The 27,936-nt window shown below is 40.7% G+C and overlaps 4 protein-coding genes across 8 annotated transcripts in view; 2 read left to right on the top strand and 2 right to left on the bottom strand.

Moving 5' to 3' along the window:
* Positions 1–7,457, top strand: part of PUS3 (pseudouridine synthase 3) — a 45,282-nt gene extending 37,825 nt beyond the window's left edge. For 2 of the 3 annotated variants that reach the window (XM_055095056.2, XM_003819903.5), the window contains 3 exons: positions 4,598–5,021; positions 5,139–5,704; positions 6,643–7,457. In XM_055095056.2, coding sequence (XP_054951031.2) covers positions 4,644–5,021; positions 5,139–5,704; positions 6,643–7,144 — 1,446 coding nt within the window. In that variant the 5' untranslated portion in view covers positions 4,598–4,643 and the 3' untranslated portion in view covers positions 7,145–7,457. Of the gene's footprint in view, positions 1–243; positions 334–4,597; positions 5,022–5,138; positions 5,705–6,642 lie in introns of all 3 variants that reach the window. The other variant, XM_063608862.1, reaches the window with a different exon arrangement.
* HYLS1 (HYLS1 centriolar and ciliogenesis associated) lies at positions 310–22,319 on the bottom strand. 3 transcript variants are annotated; one of them, XM_063608864.1, is made up of 3 exons: positions 16,910–22,319; positions 9,471–9,524; positions 310–1,609 (listed from the first exon to the last, which is right to left on the bottom strand). In XM_063608864.1, exon 3 carries the CDS (start codon positions 1,582–1,584, stop codon positions 688–690), a length of 897 nt encoding a protein of 298 aa, XP_063464934.1. In that variant the 5' UTR covers positions 1,585–1,609; positions 9,471–9,524; positions 16,910–22,319; the 3' UTR covers positions 310–687. The 3 variants fall into 3 exon arrangements, with proteins under 3 accessions (XP_063464934.1, XP_034789892.3, XP_008971584.3); XM_034934001.3 differs by lacking the exon at positions 16,910–22,319 and adding an exon at positions 13,169–13,716; XM_008973336.4 differs by lacking the exons at positions 9,471–9,524; positions 16,910–22,319 and adding an exon at positions 13,169–13,281.
* LOC134731220 (uncharacterized) lies at positions 9,471–26,693 on the bottom strand. The gene is made up of 3 exons (XM_063608331.1): positions 26,448–26,693; positions 13,167–13,596; positions 9,471–9,523 (listed from the first exon to the last, which is right to left on the bottom strand). Exons 1-3 carry the CDS (start codon positions 26,691–26,693, stop codon positions 9,504–9,506), a joined length of 696 nt encoding a protein of 231 aa, XP_063464401.1. The 3' UTR covers positions 9,471–9,503.
* Positions 13,700–27,936, top strand: part of ACRV1 (acrosomal vesicle protein 1) — a 216,818-nt gene continuing 202,581 nt past the window's right edge. The window contains exon 1 of the mRNA XM_055095060.2: positions 13,700–13,747. The gene's annotated coding sequence lies outside the window, so the exon portion shown is untranslated. The remainder of the gene's footprint in view (positions 13,748–27,936) is intronic.

Below are 27,936 nucleotides of genomic sequence, written 5' to 3'. Positions count from 1 at the left end.
ATTATAAAAAGAATGGTATTCCAGAAATAACAGCTGGCAGGCAAAATATTAATGAAATAATTCTGAAATAAAACAAGTTTGAATCCTGTATGTTATATGGTACTGTTTTGGGGCATTTGTTAAAAAGTATTTTAAAGCTACTTGGATTTGTTGTACACCTTTAGTAATGAGGCTATCCATGTTGTTAACCTCTCCCATCCTTTAGGACTATGTAAAAGGCAGGTTTTTGTTCCTTCTTTTCAGCTCTCATCATAGCCCAGGTTCAAGATCATCTTAGGCAAGTATTTCATGAAATAATGTTCAAGTTCATGAATTTCCAAAATTCTTTAATTGGTAAGTGTAATGCCCAGCAACTTAAAAAACACACATTGAAGCACAGCAACTCATACTGATAGGTAAAAAAAGTTACAGGACACAAAGGGCCCTTACTAATTTGACAAAATAGAAAGACCAGGTCTGTTGTTCTTTCTCTGATATGATTTATCTTGCAATTGCTGGATTTGAGTGGCAATTTGGAAGTATCATCTGATACCAATGTGATATATAGCTAGGAAAGACCAATGATAGGTGAAGTCCTTACCATAAAATGTTTCGAAGAGCTTTTCAAGACAGTTGTTTCTATTTAAAAGGGAAGATATAAAGAGCTAGGTTATCTCAAACAATCCTGTGAAAGAAGTTTAAAAAGATTTAAGAAGGAGAAAGAGGGAAGGGAAGCTTCCTGGGTATGACACCATTTGCAAGGTCACAACGAACACCCCAACGGAGTGCAGACCTTTTCTTCTCTGTTGGTACTAGATAATTGTTTGGGACATATATATGCTGAGGTTTGGATTGGGGTTCTGCTCGACAAAGCATCTGCTCTCGGACACCCCAGCGTAATTCCTTCCTATGATCTTCACCAGGTAAACGTATTGAGTCCCAGTCCCGTTTGTACTCAAAATACCGGGCTACCCGGTCTGTCTTGCCCCGGTTTCGGCTTAACTGGTCCAGCTTTGGGAGAATAAAGGACTTAGGTCTGCTGGCAACAATCAGGTCTTGTTCGTAAGCTGGAGAGCCCATTCCTTCTCTTTGTAGAGAGCAAATGAGCTGATCTTGAGAAATTCCTTGGTATTCATGTGGTAGGTTAAATTTTTGTGAAACATCAAATGAAGATTCCTTGTCTTCCTGGAACTGTACATTCATCAGCCTTTGTCTTAAGTCCCAGAGATCCTGATCATTTTCTGTACCAGATTCTGATTCACTGATAATCGACTCATCTGTTACTAATACTTCCCCATCTGGCTTTCTGCGCAGCACCTTTCTCTTCAAAGGCTTTCGGAGTCTTTGGGAGGCCTCAGAGACTGTTTCTGAAGGGACATTACTTTCTACATGTGGGTACTGTAGTTGCACAGGAAGAGCAGGTCGCTTCCCTGGGGCTACTGAAGCTTTACTGTAGGGATCATATTGGATAGATTGGGCTTCTCTCCTGACATCTCCTTCACCCTGCCCTGCACAGATGTGGGTAAAAGCTGTAGCAGCTGCCAACATTCGTTCTTCTGGATCCATATTAGCCCATATTTGTCCATCAGGTAGAAGTTCTTCCATTGCTTCCCCTACACTGTAGGACCTTCTGCAAGAGATAACATTGGTCAGTTTTCTGATAATAAATTCCCAGCTCATAAATTGCTCATTCCCTTATCTCCCTTTTATAGCAGTCAAATGGAGAAAGAATGGCTAAGGCCATCATAAATTCAATACAGGGTAGTATCAGAACAGTTTAGAGGGGCATTAACTCAGTTCTAGGGAATCTATTACCTGCTTTCATTTCCACTCTTACTCCTGCTTTCTACTGTCTTGCCACCTTCAGGTCCTAAAACAGGACAGTATAGTTCTGGCATAAGAAAAGCTTGAAACTACATGATATGGGGCATACTGCTTAATGTACATTATGTAACAGGTACTTAGGGAGTACTTTATGTGCCTGCCATTGTTCTATGTACTTTACATTTATTGATTCATGTAATTTTCAGCTGTGGGATTATCTGCTTTTCACAGATGAATAACATGAGGCACAGGGAAGTTAAATAACTTGCCCAAGGTTACTCAGCTAGTAAGTAGTGGAGCTGAAATTCTAACTCAAGCAGTTTGGCTTCAGACTGAGTCCCTGCTTTTAACCATAAAAGAGTGATTTGATCTAAAAAAAAAAAAAAAAATCACAAAAGCAGTGTTGTGTTCTCTCACACACATATAATGTGTATATACGTGCATACGTGTAATTTCTATGCTTTAATAATTTTTTTTTTTTGAGATGGAGTCTTGCTGTCACCTAGGCTGGCACAACCTCCACTTCCTGGGTTCAAGCGATTATCCTGTCTAAGACTCCGGAGTAACTGGACTACTACAGGTGTGGGCCACCACGCCTGGCTAATTTTTGAATTTTTAGTAGAGATGGGGTTTTACCATGTTAGCCAGGCTGGTCTCAAACTCCTGACCTCAGGCAACCCGCCCGCCTCGGCCTCCCATTACAGGGGTGAGCCACCGTGCCCAGCTGTCTTGGTAGTTTTAATGCATCTTCAGTTGCCAGCTAAATCTGTTTATTCTAGTGTCTGAAATAACTTGGTATCCACATCAATCAGCCACATACCCAATGCTAGTTTCCTGACTGGATCTGAGATAGGTATCTACTGTCCACTATTTCCTGTGTCCCCACTATTTTTCTTTTTAAACTGAAAAACTAATACATGCACATGATAATTTTAAGCAAGGATTTTCCCTCCCCCACCAAGTTTTACTCTCAAAGGCAATTTCTTACGATTTATGTAGAAATTTTCCATATTCACATGTACATTTTTTTTTTAATACCGTAAAGGACAATACTACACAACTCTTCTGAACCTTAAAGATAATCTTGGTTATCCAGCTATATCAGCACAGGCCGACATTCTTCATTTTATGTTGCGTGGAATTCCAATGTATGAATGTATCATAAATTTAGTCAGCCATTCCGTTACTGGTGTAATTTAGGTTTATAGGTTTACTGATGCTAACACGAGTATCTTGCAAGTTTTTATCTATTTGTGCAAGCATATGAATGGATTAAATTTCTAGACATGGGAGAGGTGGGCCAAAAGGTATGTGTATATTCAATTTTGACAGCTGTTGCCAAAATGTTTACCTCCAAAGAAGCTGTACTGACCATACATTAATAGAGCTTGTGTCTCTATTCCCTCTCCAAAGTGGTATACTATCAAACTTTGTCTTTGCAGTCACTTCCTTGAAAAATAGTTCATATCCTTTTGCATTTATCTCAGCTGAGTAAAATTGAGCATTTAAAATTAAAAAAAAATTTTATAAGCTTTTTTCTTTTTGTTTGAAATGCTTGGTCTTTGCCCATTTGACTCTCAGGTTGCTGGATTTTTTTTTTTTACTTTTTCATTAAAACTGATGTATATATTCATGAAATATATATTAAGGAAGGTCGCACTTTACCATCACTTATTTTTTTCTTCTCAGTTTGTCATTTGCCTTTTATTTTTTGCTGGCAGAAGTTTTTCCTTTTAGGTCACATCTTTTTCTAGTGTCTGGGTTTCTAGACTGTTTTGCTTAGAAATGCCTTTCCTACTCCAGAATTTCAGAAAAAAGTTATTCCATGTTTTCTTCTAGTACTTTCAGTTTCATTTTTTACAATTTAAACTTTTAATCTATTATAGATACAGAAACTCATAGTAAAAAACTAAGCTACCTACACTTAGATAACATGGCCTTAGAACAGATGTGGAGATGGTCTTCTCTAACTAAAGTAACCATCAGTCACAGATTGTCTAGGACCATCCCAATTTTAAGGATGTAGTACAGTTGTCCTCAGATTATTGAAATATTACAGGAATTTCTACACTGACATCTACATTACATCAGACTGACTTTTTAAACTATTAGAGGCACAGAAATCTTTTATCAAAATATGCATTTAATTCAGCTTTAGAAAGGGGTCAGAGTGCTTAATTACCTTTTTTTCTCCCATCAAAATTGCTTAAAGTGAGAAAATCTTGTCTCTAGCTTCTACTTCCAATGTGAAATACAACCATCGGTAAGCTTCTTCAGTTAGGCTAGCTTCTATTGCACCAGCTAATATTCATCTAATGAATATTAGATGATGGAGCATACAAGTCATTTATTTGAGATAATGGAAAGCAATAGAAACTCAGAGCAGATAAAAGTAGCCCATATAAAGAAATCTTATGACTAGCAAATTGAACAAATACAGTGAGAAATCAAATGGAAATGTTTTAGAGAAAAAAATCTGTAACATCAGTCCTCAATCAATTCAGTGAAGATAGAGAAATGAAATCTATAGACATTCTCCCTGAATTTTGACTGCTTTAATGAAACCTTAATAATGACAACTGAATAACAAACAGTTCTTTCCCTCTGTGAACTGGCCAGACAGGATGGAAAAGAATGCTATCTGTGGATGATCAACCCACAATAAAGCTAATGCTTGTATCCCTGGAAAAGCAAAAGTATATTCTTTGGGCATTAAATTAAATCTTATATACCATTAGAACATCATCAAAGGAACTAGCATTGAAACTGTTGTATCCCTTTGCTCTCTTTTCAGACAGGGCAGACCTGTATGATTCGTTTATTCCTGGGGTTGTCATATCATGGCTGATAATGACACAGACAGAAACCAGACTGAGAAGCTCCTAAAAAGAGTACGAGAACTGGAGCAAGAGGTGCAAAGACTTAAAAAGGAACAGGCCAAAAATAAGGAGGACTCAAACATTAGAGAAAATTCATCAGGAGCTGGAAAAACTAAGCGTGCATTTGATTTCAGTGCTCATGGCCGAAGACACGTAGCCCTAAGAATAGCCTATATGGGCTGGGGATACCAGGGCTTTGCTAGTCAGGAAAACACAAATAATACCATTGAAGAGAAACTGTTTGAAGCTCTAACCAAGACTCGACTAGTAGAAAGCAGACAGACATCCAACTATCATCGATGTGGGAGAACAGATAAAGGAGTTAGTGCCTTTGGACAGGTAAGGGCCAATACACTGTTTCTCAAAGCAAGCAATACTAGGATATTCTAGGTAGACACACTGAGTACTGAGATTATTTGTGTCTCTAAAACCCAGTATCTTTGTCTAACTCCACAGGTGATCTCACTTGACCTTCGCTCTCATTTTCCAAGGGGCAGGGATTCCGAGGACTTTAATGTAAAAGAGGAGGCTAATGCTGCTGCTGAAGAGATCCGTTATACCCACATTCTCAATCGGGTACTCCCTCCAGACATCCGTATATTGGCCTGGGCCCCTGTAGAACCAAGCTTCAGTGCTAGGTTCAGCTGTCTTGAGCGGACTTACCGCTATTTTTTCCCTCGTGCTGATTTAGATATTGTAACCATGGATTATGCAGCTCAGAAGTATGTTGGCACCCATGATTTCAGGAACTTGTGTAAAATGGATGTAGCCAACGGTGTGATTAATTTTCAGAGGACTATTCTATCTGCTCAAGTACAGCTAGTGGGCCAGAGCCCAGGTGAGGGGAGATGGCAAGAACCTTTCCAGTTATGTCAGTTTGAAGTGACTGGCCAGGCATTCCTTTATCATCAAGTCCGATGTATGATGGCTATCCTCTTTCTGATTGGCCAAGGAATGGAGAAGCCAGAGATTATTGATGAGCTGCTGAATATAGAGAAAAATCCCCAAAAGCCTCAATATAGGTGAGTTAAAAATAAAAAATAAATGGCACATGCCTGTAGTCCCAGCTACTCAGGACGCTTGAGGCACAAGAATTGCTTGAAGCCAGGAGGCGGAGGTTGCACTGAGCTGAGATTGGACCACTGCATTCCAGCATGGGTGACAGAGGGAGACTGTCTTAAAAAAAAAAAAAAAAGAAATAGCATATCCTCCTCTCCACCGTAACTGTCTAAATAACGAAGTCACTGATTCTGCCTTCATGAAGCTTTACTCTGAATTGTAGAATGTTATGAACATGTAAGAGGGAGCAGTATATTTTAATTTCCTCTCATTGTTCTATCCCATGAGTAAAGAGGCAGGTGTTTTGACCAGCCTCCTTAAGTAAAAAGACATTAATTTCTACATCTTTGTTGTTTCTGAATTTGTGTTAAGAGGTATTACTGTTAGGATGTGGTAAAATTAAAATGAACAAACTATTCATATTAAATCTTGCTTGTTTTATATCACTGAGTAGTCATCCTACTGTACTTCTGAATTTTTCCTAATTTCCTATTTCCAAAATGGTAGGAAAGAAAGAATAGTCAAGATTTTTCTTTTGAGAACAGGCTGAGATAGATACCAATAATTTTACTCATACTATACAAAATTGCAATGCCATTAACAAATTTGGAAAAAATACCAGCTGTTTTTAATTTTATAGCAGTATGATGGAGCCATGTCTTGTTAGCACTGACATTTACCTTACATAGATCAGGTTGATCTATGATTTGTTGCATTTTTCATTATTGTAATAAAGGTGTTCAAGGTTAGGGATGGTGAGATATTTTCTCAGCTATTAGTCAATATTAACATCAATGGTGGCCCCCTACCTGGCTCCCTTAACGCAACTAACCCTTAGTTTTTAAAGAACTGTTAGATGGATGTTATGTATTCTCAAACTTTCTTTTCTCTTTTTCTCTAGTATGGCTGTAGAATTTCCTCTAGTCTTATATGACTGTAAGTTTGAAAATGTCAAGTGGATCTATGACCAGGAGGCTCAGGAGTTCAATATTACCCACCTACAACAGCTGTGGGCTAATCATGCTGTCAAAACTCACATGTTGTATAGTATGCTACAAGGACTGGACACTGTTCCAGTACCCTGTGGAATAGGACCAAAGATGGATGGAATGACAGAATGGGGAAATGTTAAGCCCTCTGTCATAAAGCAGACCAGTGCCTTTGTAGAAGGAGTGAAGATGCGCACATATAAGCCCCTCATGAACCGTCCTAAATGCCAAGGACTGGAATCCCGGATCCAGCATTTTGTACGTAGGGGACGAATTGAGCACCCACATTTATTCCATGAGGAAGAAACAAAAGCCAAAAGGGACTGTAATGACACACTAGAGGAAGAGAATACTAATTTGGAGACACCAACGAAGAGGGTCTGTGTTGACACAGAAATTAAAAGCATCATTTAACCATAGACAATTTGCCAGGATCTAGGAACCACCTAATGGTAGGTGGACAGAAAAGGAAAAAAAAAAAATTTACTTGCAAGTACTAGGAATTCAGATGATCAGCTCTTAAAAAAAAAAAAAAAAAGCAAAAAGACTAAAGCCCTATTAAGGAAGTTATTGCTTTAATAAGAAATTTCAAATATTCTCTTATCCCGGTCCAAAAGGATTCAGCGATTAAAGAAGCAAAAAGCAGTCGTAAAATGGAGATGTATTTATATACACCTGGAAACCTGTGCCTTGTATTCAAATTCATTAAAGCCTAATCCTGCAAGTATCTGATTTGTTGTGTTTTTCTCTCCAAAGCAGATAAGATATTCACTACTCATCTGAATTTTCATAAAGTGCTGCATCTGAGTGTCTTATTTTCTAAGACAGAATTTAAGAATATTAAATTCATTTAATTAAAGATTGGATAAATTGGTTTAATGCCAGGCACAAAGTTACCTACCTGGAATAAAGCACAGTACCTTATCTTACAAAGCATATAAATCTAGTGCAGAGGTTGGTAAATGTTTTCTGTGAAGGATTAATGAGTAAATGTTTTAGGCTGTGTCAACAACAAATGGCCTCTATTGCATACATGTTTTTACAATCCTTTACAAATCTAAAAAGCACTCTTAGTTCATGGGCCATGGTGTTTGCCAAGCCTTGGGCTAGTGACTATAGGCAAGTTCTTATAGAGGAGATATTAAAGCTAAATCTTGCAGAACAAGTGGGAGCCAGTTAAAATGAGGATAAAGAACCACTTTAAATGTGTCTAAGGCAGAAGATCCAGTTTGTATAAAGGGTTAGAGATGACAACATATGCATTCAGGCAGCTGAATTCTTTAGTACGGCTTGAGAGTGACAAGAACATAGTTTAAAAAGGTAAGCAAAGGTCACATTTGTAGAGCAAAGACATTCCTTAAAAAGCTTAGATTTTGCAGGGCCACTGAAAAAATTTACATGCCCGATAGAATTGTGTGGCAAAAATATTGCTCTGAGTATTCTGTGGATGGGAAGAGGGCAAGATTGGAGGCACTGTGACCAATTAGGGGGCTGCTGGAGTAATGGAGGCAATAGATGATGAAAATGGCCTAGAAGAGATTTTTAGTGAGGCAAATGGACAGAAGTAGATGAATTTAAGATTAAGAAAGTAGAAACAACAGGACTCAGTGAATAAATATGCTGTTCAAAACTAGGGAGGCTTTCTGGATAACTCCTAAGTTTCAGATGTGAGCAAAATGAGTGGCTGGTAGTACCACACTGAGAGAGGAAAAATGAGATGGGGCTTTGCTTGTTCTCAAAGTTAATAAGTGATCCTCAAAATATTACTTGTGAACACCAGTATTTATTCAAAAGAACTCAGAGTTGTCTTAAATACATTATCCTTTGCAACCATAAAAATAATAAACATCAAAGTTTGAACTCAGACCTTCTTCCTCAATAATAATTTTCATTACTAAAGCGAGTGTTCACCACATTTGGAATTTTTACAAATGCCACCTCAGAGAATGAGTAATTTTGCAAACTTACATTTGAAGGCTTCTTGTTTATTTTACCTATGATGACTGTCTTGACTTATGTAGTCACTAAATTCTTACTCTTCTAGATTGGATAGTATAATCTAGTCAACCTTGAAAGATTTTACTTAAGATCTAAGACCCTGATCCTCTAATTTACAATTCTACCATGTTTATGAGATCCAAAGTTTTACTTACCAACCAATAATTAGTTTTTTCCTACCCATGTTCAAGACTTCAGGTATACAAATATGTTTTCTATCCTCAAGCTGCTAGTGCAAATAACACATGGGACAATTAAAAACAATACTAATATATAAATCATAAATTAATGCTGCATAATTGCTACAGAAGGGGGGTGGACCACAGAAATAGACTTCACTGAAACAGTTCCAGATTTAGGAAGTAAAATAGCATACAAAAGGTGAGGTGACCCTGTAGTACTAAAAAGTACATTATAATAGCTGTTATATCCTAGCAGACAGGGAACCAGAAAATACCCCATTTTAGAGATGGGGAATTAGTGGTACAAATTACTTAAGATTTATTCAAAATTGCCCATTGTATGATCCAAGTCTTCTGGATTTGAATCATTATCACTGCTTTTTGGGACCCAGTCCGTCAACACTTCATTATGTCCTGAGTATTCTTAAAATATAATTACTTTGGCCTTTAATTTTGATTTAAAGATCCTCTTTTTCATGTAATCAATGATCATGGTGGAATAACTTAAATATGTAAGTGCAAACCAAAGTTTTTTTTTTTTTTTTTTTTCAATTTCTTACCTTATTCCAATGTATCTTGATTGGTATTTACATTCAAGTAAAAAAAAAAAAAACCTAGAAAAGAAGAATAGAGTTTAAAAAAATTAACTCTGAAGCAGTGATACATGGAACAAAATGCACTAACCATAAGTCATTGTTAGGATACTGTGTAGAAGCAAAGGAATCAGAAGATCAGGGTCTTAGATCTTAAGTAAAATCCCTTCAAGTCTGGCTAGATTATATTATCCAATCTAGAAGAGTAAGAATTTAGTGACTACATTTTTGGTAGTTGCCATAGAAAAAGTCAAGACAGTCATCACAGGTGGAACAAATGGGAAGCCCCCAAATGCAACTTTGCAAAAGTCCTTGCTCTCTTAGACAGCATTTGTACAAATCCGAAGTCTCTGACCCATGGTAAGGACTAAATAAATGTTAGAATAAAGGAACTATTTAGGTTGTGAAATTTAAATGACACTTTTTATATATTTATACATAAATAACGATTTGTGAGACTCGGGCTAGGAGGATTTTTGGCAGTAAAGCCAAGAGTTAGTTTTTTTTTTTAATGGCATGTGTCCTACTATACAGTGATTAATGTGTTATTTCCTCTGCATTTCAACTGTCACACTCCTATTTTTTTCCTTGAACATATGAAGATGATGTTTGCAAACAATAAATAGAAACTTTAATAAGGTCCATAGGTAACTGTCAGTTCCTTCTCTTTCTAATGTAAAAGATCGAACAATCCTTTCTCTTTAGAGGGAAACTTTCACAAAAAAGCTAGAGCAACTTGTATTCTGTAAACACAGACAACATTGACCGAAATACCTAACCATATCTTCTCTTCAAAAATCTTAGTGACTCAGCATCCTAGGGTTAGCTAGTTACAATCAAAAGGATTTCAAGGGTAGAAGGGGCAAAGACTTTAAAATGAGATAAAGGGACTGGGTCAGTAGACTGCTACAGGGAGGCTATTGCAGAGTTCTAACAAATTTCTCCACCTCTGGGGAGGTAAGCAAGCAGCTTAAAGAATCATAGTATTAAAACAAAACAAAACATCCTACCACAAAGGCAAACAATACCATAATGAAGGCAAAAGAGACAACAAACTGGGAGAAATACTTGCAACACGTTTAAAAATCAGTAATTTGAATTCCTCTTAGAAAGCTATTAAAGGGTACACATATCAGTAAGATAAGGGAGAAAAGACAGATGCTTTACCAAACAAATAATAACTAATAAACAGGCTGGGCGCAGTGGCTCATGCCTGTAATTCCAGCACTTTGGAGGCTGAGGTGGGAGGATCGCTTGAGGCTGTGAAGGAGTTCAAGACCAGCCTGTGCAACACAGCAAGACCCCCATCTCTCAAAAAAAAAGAAAAAAGATTAGCTAGGCGTGGTGGCATAAACCTGTAGTCTCAGTACTATGGGGGCTGAAGCAAGAGGACCGCTTGAACCCTGGAGTTTGAGGCTGCACTGAGCTATGATCTGGCCACTGCACTCCAGCCTGGGCACAAAGCCAACGTCTGTTTCTAAACAGCAACAAAAATTAATAAACAGAAAACATGTTCAATTTCAGTAATGTGTATAAAAGCATTAAGACATCATTTCAGATTGATAAGATTTTTTCAGTACCCAGTGCTGGCAAGTGTGTGAAGAAATAAAAACAAGCATCCTTATTATGCCCTGTGTGTTGGGGATAATCCGTTTTTCCAGAGGGCAGTTTGGCATTATTATTATTGTTGTTGTTTTTTGAGACGAGTCTCTCTCTGTCGCCCAGGCTGGAGTGCGGTGGCCTGATCTCGGCTCACCGCAACCTCTGCCTCTCAGGTTCAAGCGATTCTCCTGCCTCAGCCTCCCGAGTAGCTGGGATTACAGGCACCTGCCACCACGCCCGGCTAATTTTTCTTCTATTTTTAGTAGAGACGTGGTTTCACCATGTTGGCCAGGCTGGTTTCAAACTCCCAATCTCAAGTGATCCGCCCGCCTCCGCCTCCCAAAGTGCTTGGGATTACAGGTGTGAGCCACCGCGCCCGGCCCAGTTTGGCATTATGAATCAGAATTTAAACTGTACCACAACTTCTAAGTCATAATCCACTTCCAGGAATTTATTCCAAGGACATAAATTGGACAAGAATGCAAACATGTATACATACAAGTGACCACTACCATACCATTTTATGATTATGAAGAGACTGGAAACAAATGTACATTAGTAGGGGACTGGTTAAATAATATATGATACAATACAGCCATAGCAAGAAACGCCACGCATCCATTAAAAATGTAATGCATATCGACACTGACAGAGAAATGTGTTCCCAATTTATTACTGACTCAATAACGTATAATCTGCTTAACTGATGTTCTTTTAAATTAACATACTTTATTATATTCATAACATGCAATTATTTAAAACACATTTTATAAGGAAATCACATAAATATAAGGTATATATTATGAATATATCTGAAGTAAACCTAAATGTGAACAGTGTTTTCTTTGATGGTTATCTGTGACTGATGAAATTTCGAGTATTTTCTTTCTTCTTTATACGTACTAAATGTTGCTCGGATTGCTAAAAACATGTACATACTATGTTTGCATTCTTGTCTGATTTATGTCCTTGGAATAAATTCCTGGAATTGGATTATGACTTAGAAGTTATGGTACTACTTGAATTCTGATTTATGTTTTTCTTTTCTTTTTTTTTTTTTTTAGACAGAGTCTTGCTCGGTCGCCCAGGCTGGAGTGCAGTGGCGCGATCTCGGCTCACTGCAACCTCTCCCTCCCGGGTTCAAGAGATTCTCCTGTCTCGGCCTCCCGAAGAGCTGGGACTACAGGCGCCCGCCACCAAGCCCGGCCAATTTTTGTATTTTTAGTAGAGACGAGGTTTCACCATATTGGTCGGGCTGGTCTCGAACTCCTGACCTCACGTGATCCGCCCACCTCGGCCTCCCAAAGTGCTGGGGTAACAGGCGTGAGCCACCGCGCCCGGCCTGAATTCTGATTTATAATGCCAAACTGCCCTCTCGAAAAACAGATTATCCCCAGCACACAGGCCATAAAGGTGCTTGCTTTCATTTCTTCACTCTCTCAGCAGAATGGGGTACTGAAAAATCTTACCAATCTAAAAAGATATCTTAATGTTTTTCTTTGCCTGCTTAGTGAGATTGTATACTGTTTAGAATAAAAAAGATTTATTTCCATCTCGGGGTGGACAAACACCTTGGACGGTTCCATGATGCAGTCCACAAAAGGTGCAGCTAGAAGGCGACAAGACGCGCTCCGCCTTTCAACGGCAAAGCTCGCAGTCGCCACGCCTGGCCGTGGGCGTGGCTTGGACCCAGGTCGCTAGCGGCCTTCGGGACTCCCCTCCAGCCCTGGGGCCGCCCCGGCCTCCGCCTGGTCCCAGGGGCGCGGCCCAGGAGCTCAGAAAGGCCACCGGGGCAAAGACCGCGGCGGCGGCCAGCGCACACCGTGACCTCCAGGGGCTGCGGCCCGCCGTGCACATCGCCTGTAGCTCACGCTGCCCCGGCCGCCTCCCTCAGGAACGCAGACGTTGGGGACGGCTCGCCAGGCAGGACCTGGAATCCACGGAGGGAAGCTGCCACTCTGCACCGTCCCGACGGTGGGAAAAGGAGCGAGGGCTCCAGCCGCAGTGGGCCGGCAGCCACCAGGTCCCCGCGTCCCTCCGCTTCCGGCCTTCGCCCGGCTTACCCGCGTCGCGGAAGTCCGCTCTCTGCACCGCGTCCTGCCAGTCGCCAGCAGAGCACCGCAGATTCTGTTAGCTTTCGCGTAACCTGCGCAGGCGCACTGCCGGCCCACGCGCCGAGCCTGCGGTTAACCGCCGACCGCGGAGGTTTAAATCCAGAGAGCGAACCGGCACCCTTGGCCCGGTCCGCCCTCCCTCTTATTGGTCCTGAGGGTAAACGTCCTCCAAGTCTGTATCCTGATTGGCGCACATTTTGTCTGGGCCTTCTCCGCCGGCGGGAGCATGCCCGGGATTTCCAATGCGGACTTAAAAATATCCGAGCCCGCCTAGCTGAGGCGCGCAGGCAGCAGCCGTTGCTGCGACGCCTCTGGTGTACTAAATCTGGAGGGGAGGTTGGGCCCTCGAAGAGAAGGAGAAGACCCTCAAACCTTGGCTAACGGCGACATAGCTGGCTTTTTGGAGAGGCCGCCTAACGTTCTGCCACTTCATTGGAATCAGCCTCCGCCCTTCTCAGCTGGCTGCTGCAGGGCCAGTGGTGCCGGGAGACGAGGGCGGGCGCTCAGGGACGGTTCGAACAGTCTGGGGTGAGTCCGCCTGTGCGCTCTAGACGTTTCCTTGGGGCCTGACAGAGCGGCTGTATGAAACCCTGGCGCACTGAGCTCTTCCTTTCCTCTGCATGGAGTGCAGGGCCCTGGCGTGCCCCTGGGCTGCGTCTCCACAGCTCCTCCCACGTTACTCTAACTGCGCTCCAGCCACCGACTGCCTTGCTCCAACATGCACTTGTGTTCTTTTGGAATGTGCCTGTCTCCTTCACATGGTGTTACTCTAAACTTTTTTTTTTTTTTTTTTTTGAGACGGAGTTTCCCTCTTGTTGCCCAGTTGCCCAGGCTGGAGAGTAGTGGCGCGATCTCAGCTGTCTGTAACCTCCGCCTCCCAGGTTCAAGCGATTCTCCTGCCTCAGCCTCCCGAGCAGCTGGGATTACGGGCGAGCACCACCATGCCCGGCTAATTTTGTATTTTTAGTAGAGATGGGGTTTCACCATGTTGGTCAGGTGATTCTACCCCCTCGGCCTCCCAAAGCGCTGGGATTACAGTTGTGAGCCTCTGCGCCCAGCCGCTAATTTTTTTTTTAAACCCGATGTTTTAACCCTTTTTGCATCTGTACCTGTAAAAAAAAAAAAAAAAAAAAAAATCTAGTGCTTGGGGATTGCTGAGGATGAGATCTGTAAAAGCAAGAGGAGAGGCCCTCAGGGTTCAATATCCTAGTCAATACCAAGCAAACCTATCTCAACTGGTCCTGAGTCCTGAGCATTGCATTTTCCACCTTAAACAAATAGGTGCTAGTTGTCAAGTTCATCTTACACCATTTCTTAAATCCAGGATTCAGTGGGAGGGGAGAAATGTTTAATCCTTTTCCTCCATACACTTCATATTGTCTCTTACTCTCCCTCTTTGCGTCAGGGCCTTTGTGCTACCTCTAAGGCACTTTGAATTTGTGGGAGGAAGAAAATGGAAAGAACAAAGGAGGGAAGATGACAGAAATAGGTTGTGGAGATTTGAGTGACTGCCCCTACATCTGCAATATCATAACACTCCTTTACCGCAGCGGTCCCAACCTTTTTGGCACTAGAGACAGGTTTCCTGGAAGACAATTTTTCCATGGCTCAGAGAGGGGGTATGGTTTTGGGATGATTCAAGCGCATTACATTTATTGTGCACTTTATTTATATTATTATATTGTAACATATAATGAAATAATTATGCAACTCACTGTAATGTAGAATCAGTGGGAGCCCTGAGCTTGTTTTTCTGCAACTAGATGGTCCCATCTGGGGGTGATGGGAGACAGTGACAGATCATCAGGCATTAGATTCTCATAAGGAGCATGCAACCTAGATCCCTGGCTTGTGCAGTTCACAATAGGGTTCACGCTCTTGTGAGACTCTAACACCCCTGTTCATGCGACGGAAGGCAGAGCTCAGGCAGTAATGCCAGATGGGGAGTGGCTGTACAAACAGATGAAGCTCCTATGGCTTACCCCCTGCCTTGCGGCCTGGTTCCTAGGTGCCTGTCCGTGGCCTGGGGGTTGGGGACCTTTGTTTTAGTGCATATATTCTTTTCTTTCCATAGGAGCAAATTTAATATGCTCAGGGTTTATCTTATGCCAGCATGACTTTTTCTTTGGCTTTGAATCTCCAATCTGTCTTAGAAACCAAAGAGTAGATGGAATCATTTTTCTTCCAGCTTTGAACATCAGCATACTCCTTATGGATCCCCCAATTCGTTTCTTTTTCTTTTTTTTAAAATTTTTTTTGAGACAGAGTCTCTCTGTAGCCCAGGCTGGGGTGCAGTGGCACGATCTTGGCTCACTGCAACCTCCACCTCCCAGGTTCAAATGATTTTCATGCCTCAGTCTCCTGAGTAGCTGGGACTACAGGCGTGTGCCACCACACCCAGCTAATTTTTGTATTTTTAGTAGAGACAGGGTTTCATCATATTGGCCAGGCTAGTCTTGAACTCTGACCTCAAGCGATCCGCCGGCCTCCACCTCCCAAAGTGCTGGGATTTCCAGCGTAAGCCACTGTGTGCAGCCCCAATTAGTTTCTGTTATCCTTTATATTAAATTTTGATCTTTGAAAACGTTTAATACATAGCAACTTGAAGGATCCACTCCTGAATATTTCATATTGCAAGTGGTATCTTGTGTTCTACCCAACCCTGGTTTTTTTGTGGATTGCTTAGTCCTCCAATTTTTCTTAGATCTGATTTAATAATGCTTGTGGTTCCCAGAAATCTACTGAACCCCGGTCAAACCTTAAACAAGAAACTTTAACCATGACCACTTAAAATACAGTATATAGAGAAAAATCCTACTCTGCAAACCAAATCTCATCTTAAAAATTTGTTATGGAAAATTTCAAACAAATGTTAAAAAAAACATACATAATGAAGCCCAGTGAACTCAATACCAGATTCAGCAATGATTAACTTATGACCAGTCTTGTTGCTTCTATATCACCACATACCTTGTCTTGTATTATTTTGAAGCAAACACTGAGTATCTGAAATCTAAATATTTCAGTATGATCTCTGAAAAATTAAAGGATCTTTTAAAAGCATAACATAATACTATTTTTGTTTGTTTGTTTGTTTTTGAGACGGAGTCTCACTCTTTCACCCAGGCCGGACTGCAGTGGCGCTATCTCAGCTCACTGCAAGCTCCGCCTCCCGGGTTCATGCTATTCTCCTGCCTCAGCCTCCGGAGTAGCTGGGACTACAGGCACCCGCCACCGCACCCAGCTAATTTTTTGTATTTTTAGTAGAGACAGGGTTTCACCGTGTTAGCCAGGATGGTCTCGATCTCCTGACCTTGTGATCCGCCCACCTTGGCCTCCCAAAGTGCTGGGACTACAGGCGTGAGCCACCGCGCCCGGCCAACATAATACTATTATCACACCTAAAGTAGTTAATATATTTTCTTACTATCATCAGATATCCAGAGTTCAATTTTCTACTTGTCTTTCTTTTTTTAAAGTTTGCTTAACTGGGTCAGGATCCAGTCAAATCCACATGATACGTCAAATCCATATGTTCTTTAAGTTTCTTTTATTCTTTAAATTTCTCCCTCATTTTTTTCCTTGCAATTTATTTGTTGAAGGAACCAGGTTATTGGCCCTGTACAATCTCCCACAATCTGGATTTTGCTGATTACATCTAAGCGGTGTAGTTGAACATGGCTTCCTTACCTTTTGATTGCAACACAGCTCTCTTCCTTATGCTTTCCCCAATTAGGTGTTGTTGGTTTATCAACTCATCAACTTCTTTATGAACTCAAATATTGCTTTCAACTGGTTGTATCATCATGCTTGTTAACCACTCTTTTTTTTTTTTGAGACAGAGTCTCGCTCTTGTCGCCCAGGCTGGAGTGCAGTGGCACGATCTCGACTCACTGCAGCCTCCGCCTCCCGGGTTCAAGTGATTCTCCTGCCTCAGCCTCCTGAATAGCTGGTATTACAGGCGCGTGCCACCATGCCCAGCTAATTTTGGTATTTTTAATAGAGACAGGGTTTCGCCATGTTGGCCAGGCTGATCTTGAACTCCTAACCTCAGGTGATCTGCCCGCCTTGGCCTCCCAAAGTGCTGGCCTCCCAAAGTGTGAGGATTACAGGCGTGAGCCACCGCGCCCGGCCAAGTTAACCACTCCTTTATGATATCTTTGCTTACCTCACCTCTTTGTTGACATTTTCAGACAAACTTTTCAACTATAGTCCTCCCTTGTCTGACTAATTACATCCTGTCCCTAATATTTTCAATTCTTCTCTGTTTAAGTCTTCTCAGTATTGGAGGCAGAACAATAATGGCATAAAGAATAACAAAATGAAAATAGCCAGCTTTCCCTTGAGACTGCTGCTCCCTTCTGTCAGGCTTTTTGTCCATCCTCTCTTCCCTATTTTCTTTGCTCAGTTGCTCCTTAAGTCCCTGCATTCTGGATTCTACCCTCATCAGTATATTCAAACTGTACTTTCAAAGGTCACCAGTGATCTTGGTAGTCAGCTCCAATCGTCTTGCTCAGCCCTCATTCTTTTTTACTTCTTAGAAGTATTTGATAAAAAGGCGGGGCGCATTGGCTCACGCCTGTAATCCCAGCACTTTGGAAGGCTGAGGTGGGCGGATCATGAGGTCAGGAGATCGAGACCATCCTGGCTAACACGGTGAAACCCCGTCTCTACTAAAACTACAAAAAATTAGCCAGGCATGGTGGCCAGCGCCTGTAGTCCCACCTACTCGGGAGGCTGAGGCAGGAGAATGGCGTGAACCTGGGTGGTGGAGCTTGCAGTGAGCCGAGGAGATGGCGCCACTGCAGTCCAGCCTGGGCGGCAGAGCAAGACTCTGTCTCCAAAAAAATAAATAAATAAATAAAATAATAAATAAAAAATTTAAAAAAGTATTTGATAATCAATTCTGCAAGTATTTAATGAACACCTGTGGTAAGTAGTGTGCTATGTCTTCGTGATTTGATAGTGAATAAAAAGACACAATTTCTGCCCTTATGGAGCTTTTGGTCTGATAGGAGAAATTGACATTGATGAAACAATCACAAATTACAGTTGTCCCTCAGTATAATCTGGGTATTGGTTTCAGGGCCCCTACATATACCAAAAATCCATGCATACTTAAGTCCTAAAGTTAGACCTACAGAACCCACTTATATGAAAAGGTTGGCCCTCTGTATACCCAGGTTTCATGTCTCTCAAATACTGCATTTTCAATTGCCTTTTGTTGAAAAAAATTCACGTACAAGTGAACCTGTGAAGTTCAAACTTGTGTTGTTCAAGAGGCAACTGTATTATAAAATTACAGTTGTGTTCAATGCTAAGGAAAGGCAAATGGTTCAATGAGAACATTTAATAATAGGAAGATTTGGCATAGTGTCACTGAACCAAGAATTGAAAGATAAGTAGTTGAAAGGACGTGGAGGGAAGTGAAGAGGGTGAAAGGAGTTTGCTAGGTAGCGGGAAAAGCATACTCAAAGGTCTATAAGAATGGAAGAGTCAAGAAACAGAAAGACCAGCAAAGAAAATAATGGTAGAGATGAGACTGAGAGATAGGCAGTGGTCAAATCATGCAGGTCCTGTAGGCCAAGGCAAGAGATTTGATAAGAGCTATAGAAACTGAAGTGTTTTAAGCAGGGTTGGGGCATGGCTAATTAGTCAGATAAGGGCTACATATTCAGTTTTGCATTTGAAATTATCTGTTGGCAGCACTGAGGAGAATGGATTTGAAGAGGAGAAGATTGTATGTGAAGTCCAAGTGGGAGATAGTTGGATTATTCCAGGTGGAAGACTGTGGTAGTTTAGGCTAGGAGGATAATAGTCAGAGATTTCAAGAAGGGGATAGAGATAGTTAGTTGCTAGAACTCATGATGACTTGAAATGGATTGACTGGGGTTGGGATGTGAAAGAGAAGCAGGTCATGGATTATTCATAGGATTCCTGTTTGTGCAGCTGGATTCTGTTTTCTGAGATAGGGAATACAGGAAGAAAACTGTTTTGAGAGGCAGAGTTAGATTTTGGGCATGTAGAATTTGAGATATCCTGGAGACTTCCAGGTGGAGATAAAAGTAGGTAGAATATAAGCTCATATTATGGTATCATATTATCTAGGCACAAATTCTGCCTCCTCTACTCCCTGGTTTGTGATAAGGACAAGTTACTTAGCCTACTTTTAAGAAGTAAAAAAGAATGAGGACTGAGCATGGAGCTTAGATGAAACATATGGCCTGGAGATATGGATGTATGACTCATTTGCATATAGGTGGATGTAGTTTAAGTAAAGGGTAAGAACAAAGTCTTCCAGGGAGAAAGTGCAGAATGAAAGAAGGCAGCCTGTGTGATACCAAGTGTGTTCACTGCCTTCTCTTGAAACTCTCATTCGTGGAACTCTGAGAGTACCCTGTCCTGGCTCTGCTCCCACCTCTTTTCTGCCACTCAACTATTGCTGTACCCCAAGTATTGATCCTTTCCGTTTTTTTTTTTTTTTTAAACCTTGGAGAGCTTAATGGTTTTGTTGCTTCCACTATCCATTTTATGTGGAGTAATTTCAAAATCTGTATTTCCAATCCTTACCTCTTTCCTGAGTTTCTAATATCTACCTTAGCTGTATTCTAGAATTTCTACATAGATGTCTTTTCATCTTCCCAAATGCAACATATCTGAATTTTTTTTTTTTTTTTGAGACAGAGTCTTGCTCTGTTGCCCAGGCTGGAGTGTAGTGGCGCAATCTCAGCTCACTGCAAACTCTGCCTCTTGGGTTCATGCCATTCTCCTGCCTCAGCCTCCTAAGTAGCTGGGACTGCAGGTGCCCACCACCACGCCTGGCTAATTTTTTTGTGTTTTTAGTAGAGACGGGGTTTCACCATGTTATCCAGGATGGTCTCAATCTCCTGACCTCATGATCTGCCCGCCTCGGCCTCCCAAATATCTGAAATTTTTATTACTCATCTTTCCTCTCTGGATTCACCTTGCGAATCCCCTGTTTCTATCTGTGGTATTAATCACTCCCAACACTTAAGCATTTTTTACTTTTTCTCATCCCCATTTTTCTAACAAACATTACATTATTCAGCTTTATTTCTCTCCTTTCCATTTCCTTTTTGCTACTAATTACTAGTTCAGTCCTAATTATTTCATTCTTGGATTCTTTCAGTAACACATTTAATAATATGGGAGGACATGACTATCAAAAGATACGATTACAGCAAATTTAGCTTCAAGTTCAAATTGGCTTTTATTTGTGATTCCAGAATCAAACAACACCTCATTTTATAAAATAGAATGAGTGTTCAGATGAAGTGAGCAGAGGAGTTTGGCTTCATAGGCAGAAAAGGTTAGAAGAAAGCAGAAATGGAACAAAAAGTAGATTGGTCGGTTCAAAATTTCTTTCCTTATAGTGTTAAAACAGGGAACATCCTCATCATGCTAGCTTAGGTAATCCATACTCCGGATTGGCTGCTATGAATCTTCTGTTTTTGGAAAACTGGACTGTTTCAGAGGTCAGTTTGATTATGTGGCACCTAATGTGAACGACTTCATTCTGGTTGGTTTGATCTCTTGGAACCTCGTGCAGGAAGCTAGTCCAAACAGTGGCCTCCCATACTTTGTTTACATGGCATAGTTCAGAATATAAGCTCATATTATGGTGTCATATTATCTAGGTACAAATTCTGCCTTCTCTACTCCCTAGTTTGTGACAAGGACAAGTTACTTAGCATCTCTTTGACTCAATTTTCTCACTTATAAAATGGGGATAATACACTTGAGCATGGGAGGTAGAGGCTGTAGTGAGCTATGATCACACCACTGCACTCTAGCCTGGACGACATCTCACCCAGGCTAGAAATCTCACCTTTGAAATCTCTTAAATGATAAGAGTGGCTTTTGAATGCTAGTGAGATGACTGGTTGCAGGATGGGGGCTGGTCACCAGAAAGACCGAGGCATGATGAGTGTTGGGACTTTCAGCCCCATCTCCCGGCCACCAGGGAGGGGAGAGAGGCTGCAGACTGAGTTGATCACCAATGACCAGTGTAATCAGTCATGCCTATGTAATAAAGTTTCCATAAAAAGTTAAAAGGATAGCTTGTGGGGAGCTTCTGAATAGCTGAACATATAGAGGTTCCTTGAGGGTGGCATGCTCAGAGAGGGCATGGAAGCTTCATACCCCCCTCACATGCCTTGCCCTATGTACCTCTTCCAGCTGGCTGTTCATCTGTATCCTTTGTAATATCCTCCGTAATTAGTGAGTTGATGTAAGTAAAATGTTTGCCTGAGTTCTGTAAGCTGCTCTAGCAAGTTAACTGAATCTAAGGAGGGGGTTGTAGGGGCTCCCAATTTATTGCTGGTCAGTCAGAAGTATGGGTGACAGTCTACTACTTGTGACTGGCATCTGAAGCGGGGGGAATTCTTGCGGGCCTGAGCCCTCAACCTGTGGGATTTGACCCTATTTCCAAGTATATAGAATCATAATTGAACTAGAAGACACCCAGCTGATGTCCACTGCAGAGCTGATTGCTTGGTGTGTGGGGAAATAACTCCCACACATGTGGTGTGGGAAGTGTTGTGTTGAGTGGTATGTGAGAGTGGAGGGGAAAAAATGTTCACTAATTCAATTTCCTTTGTAGGGTTGTGGTGAGAATTAAATTAAAAAGTGCATGTTAGCACAGTGTCTACCAAGTAATAACTAAACACATTATAGATATTGTATAGTATTGTTATTCTTTATTCTTACTCTTATTAGATGAATAGCTCCCTGCCTTCCCTTATATCTCTCTTGGCTCAATCCATCCTATGTCATTGCCAGATGAATCTTCCTAAAACTTTAATCAAGTTATTCTGCTTAAGCACTTGCAGTGACTTCTCTTTGCCAGAGTAAATTCAGTTTGCCTGGGTTCCTGCACAATCTGGAGCCATCGTGCCTTTTCAGTCTTATTTCCCCTCTACTCAAGTCCTCTACTCTAGCTAGTTTTGTTTCTTCGCTGTCCTGAAAGCCACTTGGTTTATTTAACTCTGTGCCCTATACTGCCTTCTTTATCTAGATTGACCTCTCCTCTCTTTCCAAATCCTGTGGAGCTCTTGAATTCTCAGCTCCAACTCACCTCTTCTACCAAGCCCTGCCTAACTACCCTTAAGCCATCGGAATCTGACCATCTTTGAAATTTTTGTAGCACTTGCTTTTATTTGTCATTTAACATCTACAACATTTAGATCGAGACTGTTACTATTCTGTTTGGTCTTATCTTTTCTTCTTGAGATGCTCATTCCTTTCCAATCTTACTTTCTGATATTTCATAATGTGAACCCTTCACCAGTATGTTTACTAAACACTCAAATGTCAGCTCTGATGATGATGGACAATCAAAAATGTCCCCAGACATCACCAAATGTCCACCGTGAGGTCAACATATCCAGGATTGAGAATCAGCATCTAGTATTCACAACATCTAGCATTGCTACATGAAGATGATGATGAAGAGATGATGTACATTTCCACTGATAGTCATACACGGCCTTCTCTGTTTATGTCTTTCCAACAATCACAAAGGCAGTGTGTTATACAGGAAACAGCAACAAAGGATCAGGAATCAGGAGACTAAAGTTCTGGTCTCAGTAATTTGCTCTCATAATTTGGATAAGTTAGTCAGTCTGTGTTTCAGCTACTTCACCTACAAAATCAATAGTTAAATGAGATATTGTTAATTGCTTCCATTCTAAAATTCTTTTCTTCTTAAATCTATTTTTTAAAGGCCAACTCATTTTTCTCAATTATTCTTACTTACATATTAAGCATTTTTACTCATAATTTGCCTTACTGTTATTACTTTTCCAAGTATATGTGTCTTATTCTCTCAAGAATATTAAGCTTTTTGGGGCACCATATGTCTTATATTTGTTGTTATTCATAACATCTAGTATTGCCACATGTACAATGAAAATCAAGTTTGGTTGAATTAATTTTGCTTTATTTTCATTTTTGGTAATTTTAGCCTTGGGATCCCTCAGGAGAAGAACATTTAGTTACTACCTTTCACTTAGTAATTTATTTCACTTAGTTCCTGTCCTGAAATTACTAATAATCAATGAGATTCCTCATTTGGGAGGGACAGATGTTGTAAATGTTGATGCAGAGTGAAAGATATTAATGTTGTAAATCAGGGTTTCTCAACCTCAGCACTATTGACGTTTTTGTCTTGATACTTCTTTTTTTATTTTTAATTTAATTTAATTTAATTTAATTTATTTTATTTTTGAGATGGAGTCTCACTCTGTCGCCCAGGCTGGAGTGCAGTGGTGCAATCTTGGCTCACTGAAAGCTCCGCCTCCCGGGTTCACGCCATTCTCCTGCCTCAGCCTCCCGAGTAGCTGGGACTACAGGCACCCGCCACCACGCCCGGCTAATTTTTTGTATTTCTAGTAGAGACGGGGTTTCACTGTGTTAGCCAGGATGGTCTTGATCTCCTGACCTCATGATCCGCTTGCTTCGGCCTCCCAAAGTGCTGGGATTACAGGCGTGAGTCACCCGCCCAGCCTTGTCTTGATACTTCTTTGTTATGGGGGCTGTTCTGTGCATTTTAGGATGTTTGGCAGCATTCCTGGCCTCTACCCACTAGATGCAGCAGCACTCTTTCGATTGTGACCATCAAAAATGTCTCTAGACATCACCAAAAGTCTACTGTGGGAGTTACAACATCCAGGATTGAGAATCAACTATTTTAAATAAAAGGAAGATTAGACACGCCAGATTGTGAATGAGGTTTTCTTGTATTTCTTTTCTTTTTTTTTTTTTTTTTTTTTTTTGAATTTTACTTTAAGCTCTGGGATACATATGCAGAATGTGCAGGTTTGTTACATAGGTATTCATGTGCCATGGTGGTTTGCTGCACCTATCAACCCGTCATCTAGGTTTTAAGCCCCTCATGCATTAGGTATTTGTCCTAATGCTCTCCCTCCCCTTGCCCCCCACCCCCTGACAGGCCCCCATGTGTGATGTTCCCCTTCCTGTGTCCATGTGTTCTCACTGTTCAATTCTCACTTATGAGTGAGAACATGCAGTGTTTGGTTTTCTGTTCTTGGGTTAGTTTGCTGAGGCTGATGGTTTCCAGCTTCATCCATGTCCCTGCAAAGGACATGAACTCGTGAATGAGGTTTTCTTTACATCATATTTCTTTGTATCTGATTTACTTCTTAAATTTTTAGAAATAAGAGATCCTCTGTCACTTTATCCAATTACCTCCACTGGTAACGTCTTGCAAAACTACAGTGCAATATTACACAAGGATATTAACACTGATAAGGTCAAGATAAAGAACAAAGTTCCCTCATGTTGCCATTTTATATCCACACCCAATGTCTTTCCACCCTGACTTCCTATTTAAATGGAATCATAGAGTACAGAACTTTTTGGGATTTTTTTTTTTTTTCACTCAAAAAATTATCTGGAGATTCATCCAGGTTGTTGTTCTTTTCCATTGTTGAGCAGTATTCCATGGCTTGGATGTATCACAGTTTGTTTAAACATTTACCCGCTGGGGGACATCTGGATTATTTCCATTTTTTTTTTTTTTTTTGCAATTTTGAACAGTGTTACTATAAACATTCACATACAGATTTTTGTGTGAGTATGTTTTCATTTCTCTGGGATAAATGCTCAAGGGTACAGTTGCCTGGCTACATGGTAGTTGCATGTTTAGTTTTAAAAGAAACTGCCAAACTAATTTATTTTCATGTACATTTTACATTCCCATCAGTGGTGTATGAATGATGCAGTTTTTGTGCATCCTCACCAGCATTTGGTGTTGTCAGTTTTTAATTTCAGCCACCCTCTAGGTATGTAGTAACATTCCATTGTGGTTTTAATCTACATTAAATTCAATGTAGCTAATAATATTGAAAATCTTTTCATGCATTTGTTATTTGAATATTCTCTTTAGTGAACTGTTTTCATGTCTTTTGCTAATTTTCCAGTTGTATTATTTATTTTTTTAATGTTGAATTTTCAGAGTTCTTTATATATTCTAGATACTAGTCTTTTGCCAAATAGGTGGTATGAAAATATGTTCTCCTGGTCTATAGGTTGTATTTTTATGCCCTTAATAGAGCCTTCCACCAAGCAAAACTTTTAAAATTTATTAAGTCCAATTAATTAATTTTTCCTTTTATGGATCATACATTTAGTGGCAAGTCTAAGAACTCTTTACTTAGTTCCAAATCCCCAAAATTTTCTCCTTTTTTTCTAAAAGTTTTATATAGTTTTACATTTTGTATATTTAAGTCTGTGATCCATCCTGAGTTAATTTTTGTATAAGGTGGATATGGTTTGGATATGGTTTGTTTGTCTCCACCAAAACTCATGTTGAAATTTGATCCCCTATGTGGTGATGTTGGGCTGTGGGACCTAGTGGGAAGTGTTTGGGTTTTGGGGGTGGATCCCTCATGAAATGGCTTTGCATTCTCACTCTGGCAACACAGGAATGGATTAGTTCCCATAAGAGTGGGTTGTTATAAAGCCCAGATGCTCTTCAGGTTTTCTCTCTTTGTACCTGTTCTCTTCTCTTTTGACCTTGTCTGCCATGTTATGACACCCTCACCAGAAGCCAGGGTGGCCATGTCCTTGAACTTCCAAGCCTGCAGAACCATGAGCTAAATAAACCTGTTTTCTTTCTAAATTACCCAATCTCAGGTGTTTAGAGAATGGTTTACCCTTAGAGAATGGTTCTGGTGAACTTCTGGATTTAAAATCTCCTTACTAATTAAGTACTGTTTTAACTGGGGGCAGAATGTGTGCCTTAAAAGAACGTAGGGACCTAATGGCTGTTTTCCTGCTGATGGGACAGTATCAGAACTAAAATTTGGCTTTGAAGGACATTTTACTCCTAATTGTTGAAGGCAGAGTTTTCGCATTCACAGAAGGGGCATAAAGCCTGGTCTCTAGTATAGGGGTGCAAAAAGGGAGGAGAATTGGGAGGCTCGAGTGTTACAGCAATGGACCAACGCTGTGCCTCATGGAGAGGATTCCTATTCCACTAGGTGGCGACGTTGACCTAGAAATACCGTGCGCTTCCCAGAGGAAGGGTAGAGGGAGAAATGCTTATTGAGAAAGGCTCTTTGCTCCTAGAAAATGACAGAAAACAGCATTCCCTTGTGCTATATTCTCAGTTACTATGGCATTCGCTAATCTTTCCTAACAGGACTATTTTCCTGAACTGTAAAAATTCTCAAACACTGCATACACAGAGAGGATAGGAGACATGGCATTTGCGGATAGGAAATGAGGAAATTTTGCGATAGGACAGCTGTAGATCCTGTTGCGGACACCCAGCCGGGCAGTTGGAGGCGGGGTCAGTCCAGAAGCCTTCAGATAACACCAGGGTGTAGTCCTGGCGAGAAATCTTCAGTTGCTTCAGGACCTTTTCTAGCCCCACACGACGGCTAGGTCCTCCGTGAGAGAAAACTGGTTCGAGAAGCATGGCCAACATTCCCAATGATCCGTGAGTATTGAGAAGTTCTCCATGTTCTCCCAAGCAAGCCTAACATCTGAGACTTCCAGCATGGCGGCCGCCCTATTAGCATTTAGGTGGCTATAGGATGCCCAGTGTTTGAACTTAAGATGGAGGCCGAGAGCCTCCAAATGAAAGGACAGAGTTGAAAGTTAAGTTCTGCGCCTGTACTCACCCCTCTGATGAATATACCTTCTGTTCTGATTCTGATCCTGGGCGAGTCCCCACAATGAAGTGGTGTTGTCTGTCTGGGGAAATAACTGAGGTTCGTTGTCTCGCGCTAAGGAGAACAAAGATGTGGGCACACACGGAATGGGTTTAAGAGCAGAAAGTTTAATAGGTGAAAGAAACAAGAGGAAAGCTCCCCTGTGCAGAGGGAGGGGGTTCCGAAGGGATCTCCCGGGTTGCGGTGGGAAGCGGCTGGTTTTATAGAGGGCTTGAGGAGGCAGTATCTGATTTACATAGGGCCTAGGGATTTAGTTGGACCAAGTGTGCCATTTACATAGTCCACAAAGAGGCTGGCCATCCCACCCTAATCTTTCTTTTATTAGGCAGATGTGGTTTCCACCTGGCCGGTGCCATGACACCCGCACACATGGCGACAAGGAGAAGGGAGAAGAAAACCTATTTGTTGTATATACCTGGCTTTTGGCACAGCTGCCGGGATTCACCTGTGCAAGTTTCCAGCTTGCTTATCTATGCTTGCAGCTTGATTTTTCAGGCTACTTTCTGTTAGAAAAGAAATGATTTGGGGGCTGCTTTCTATTAAAAGAAAAACCTTACCAAGGACTCCTGTACCCTCACTATCTGCCTAAATAATTTCTTAACGCCTATATTATTCCCTTTAAATACAATTTTTTGTGGTGTTTGTCTTATTGTTATTAGGTTATGAGAATTCATTATATATTCAAGAAATATATAATTCATTATATAAAAATAGTTTTATAAATTAAATATAAATATATAAATATATAATTTATTACATAGTCAGGAAATATATTCAGTCCTTTTTGGGAAATATTTTCTCTCAGTCTATAGTTTGTCCTTTCTTATACTTAACAGTATGTTTTTTAGAGCAGAAGGTTTTACTTTAAAAAATTATTAATATTATTTTGACTGATATCTTTGACTAGAACATTACTGGTGTATAGAAATGGCGCTGATATCTGTACATTAATTTTGTATCCTTAAACTTTAACTGAATTCATTTATCAAATCTAAG

Source organism: Pan paniscus, chromosome 9, assembly GCF_029289425.2.
Source record: "Pan paniscus chromosome 9, NHGRI_mPanPan1-v2.0_pri, whole genome shotgun sequence".
Lineage (NCBI taxonomy): Eukaryota > Metazoa > Chordata > Mammalia > Primates > Hominidae > Pan > Pan paniscus.
The sequence above is the reverse complement of the archived record's forward strand: the minus strand, read 5'-3'. Positions and strand labels throughout refer to the sequence as shown.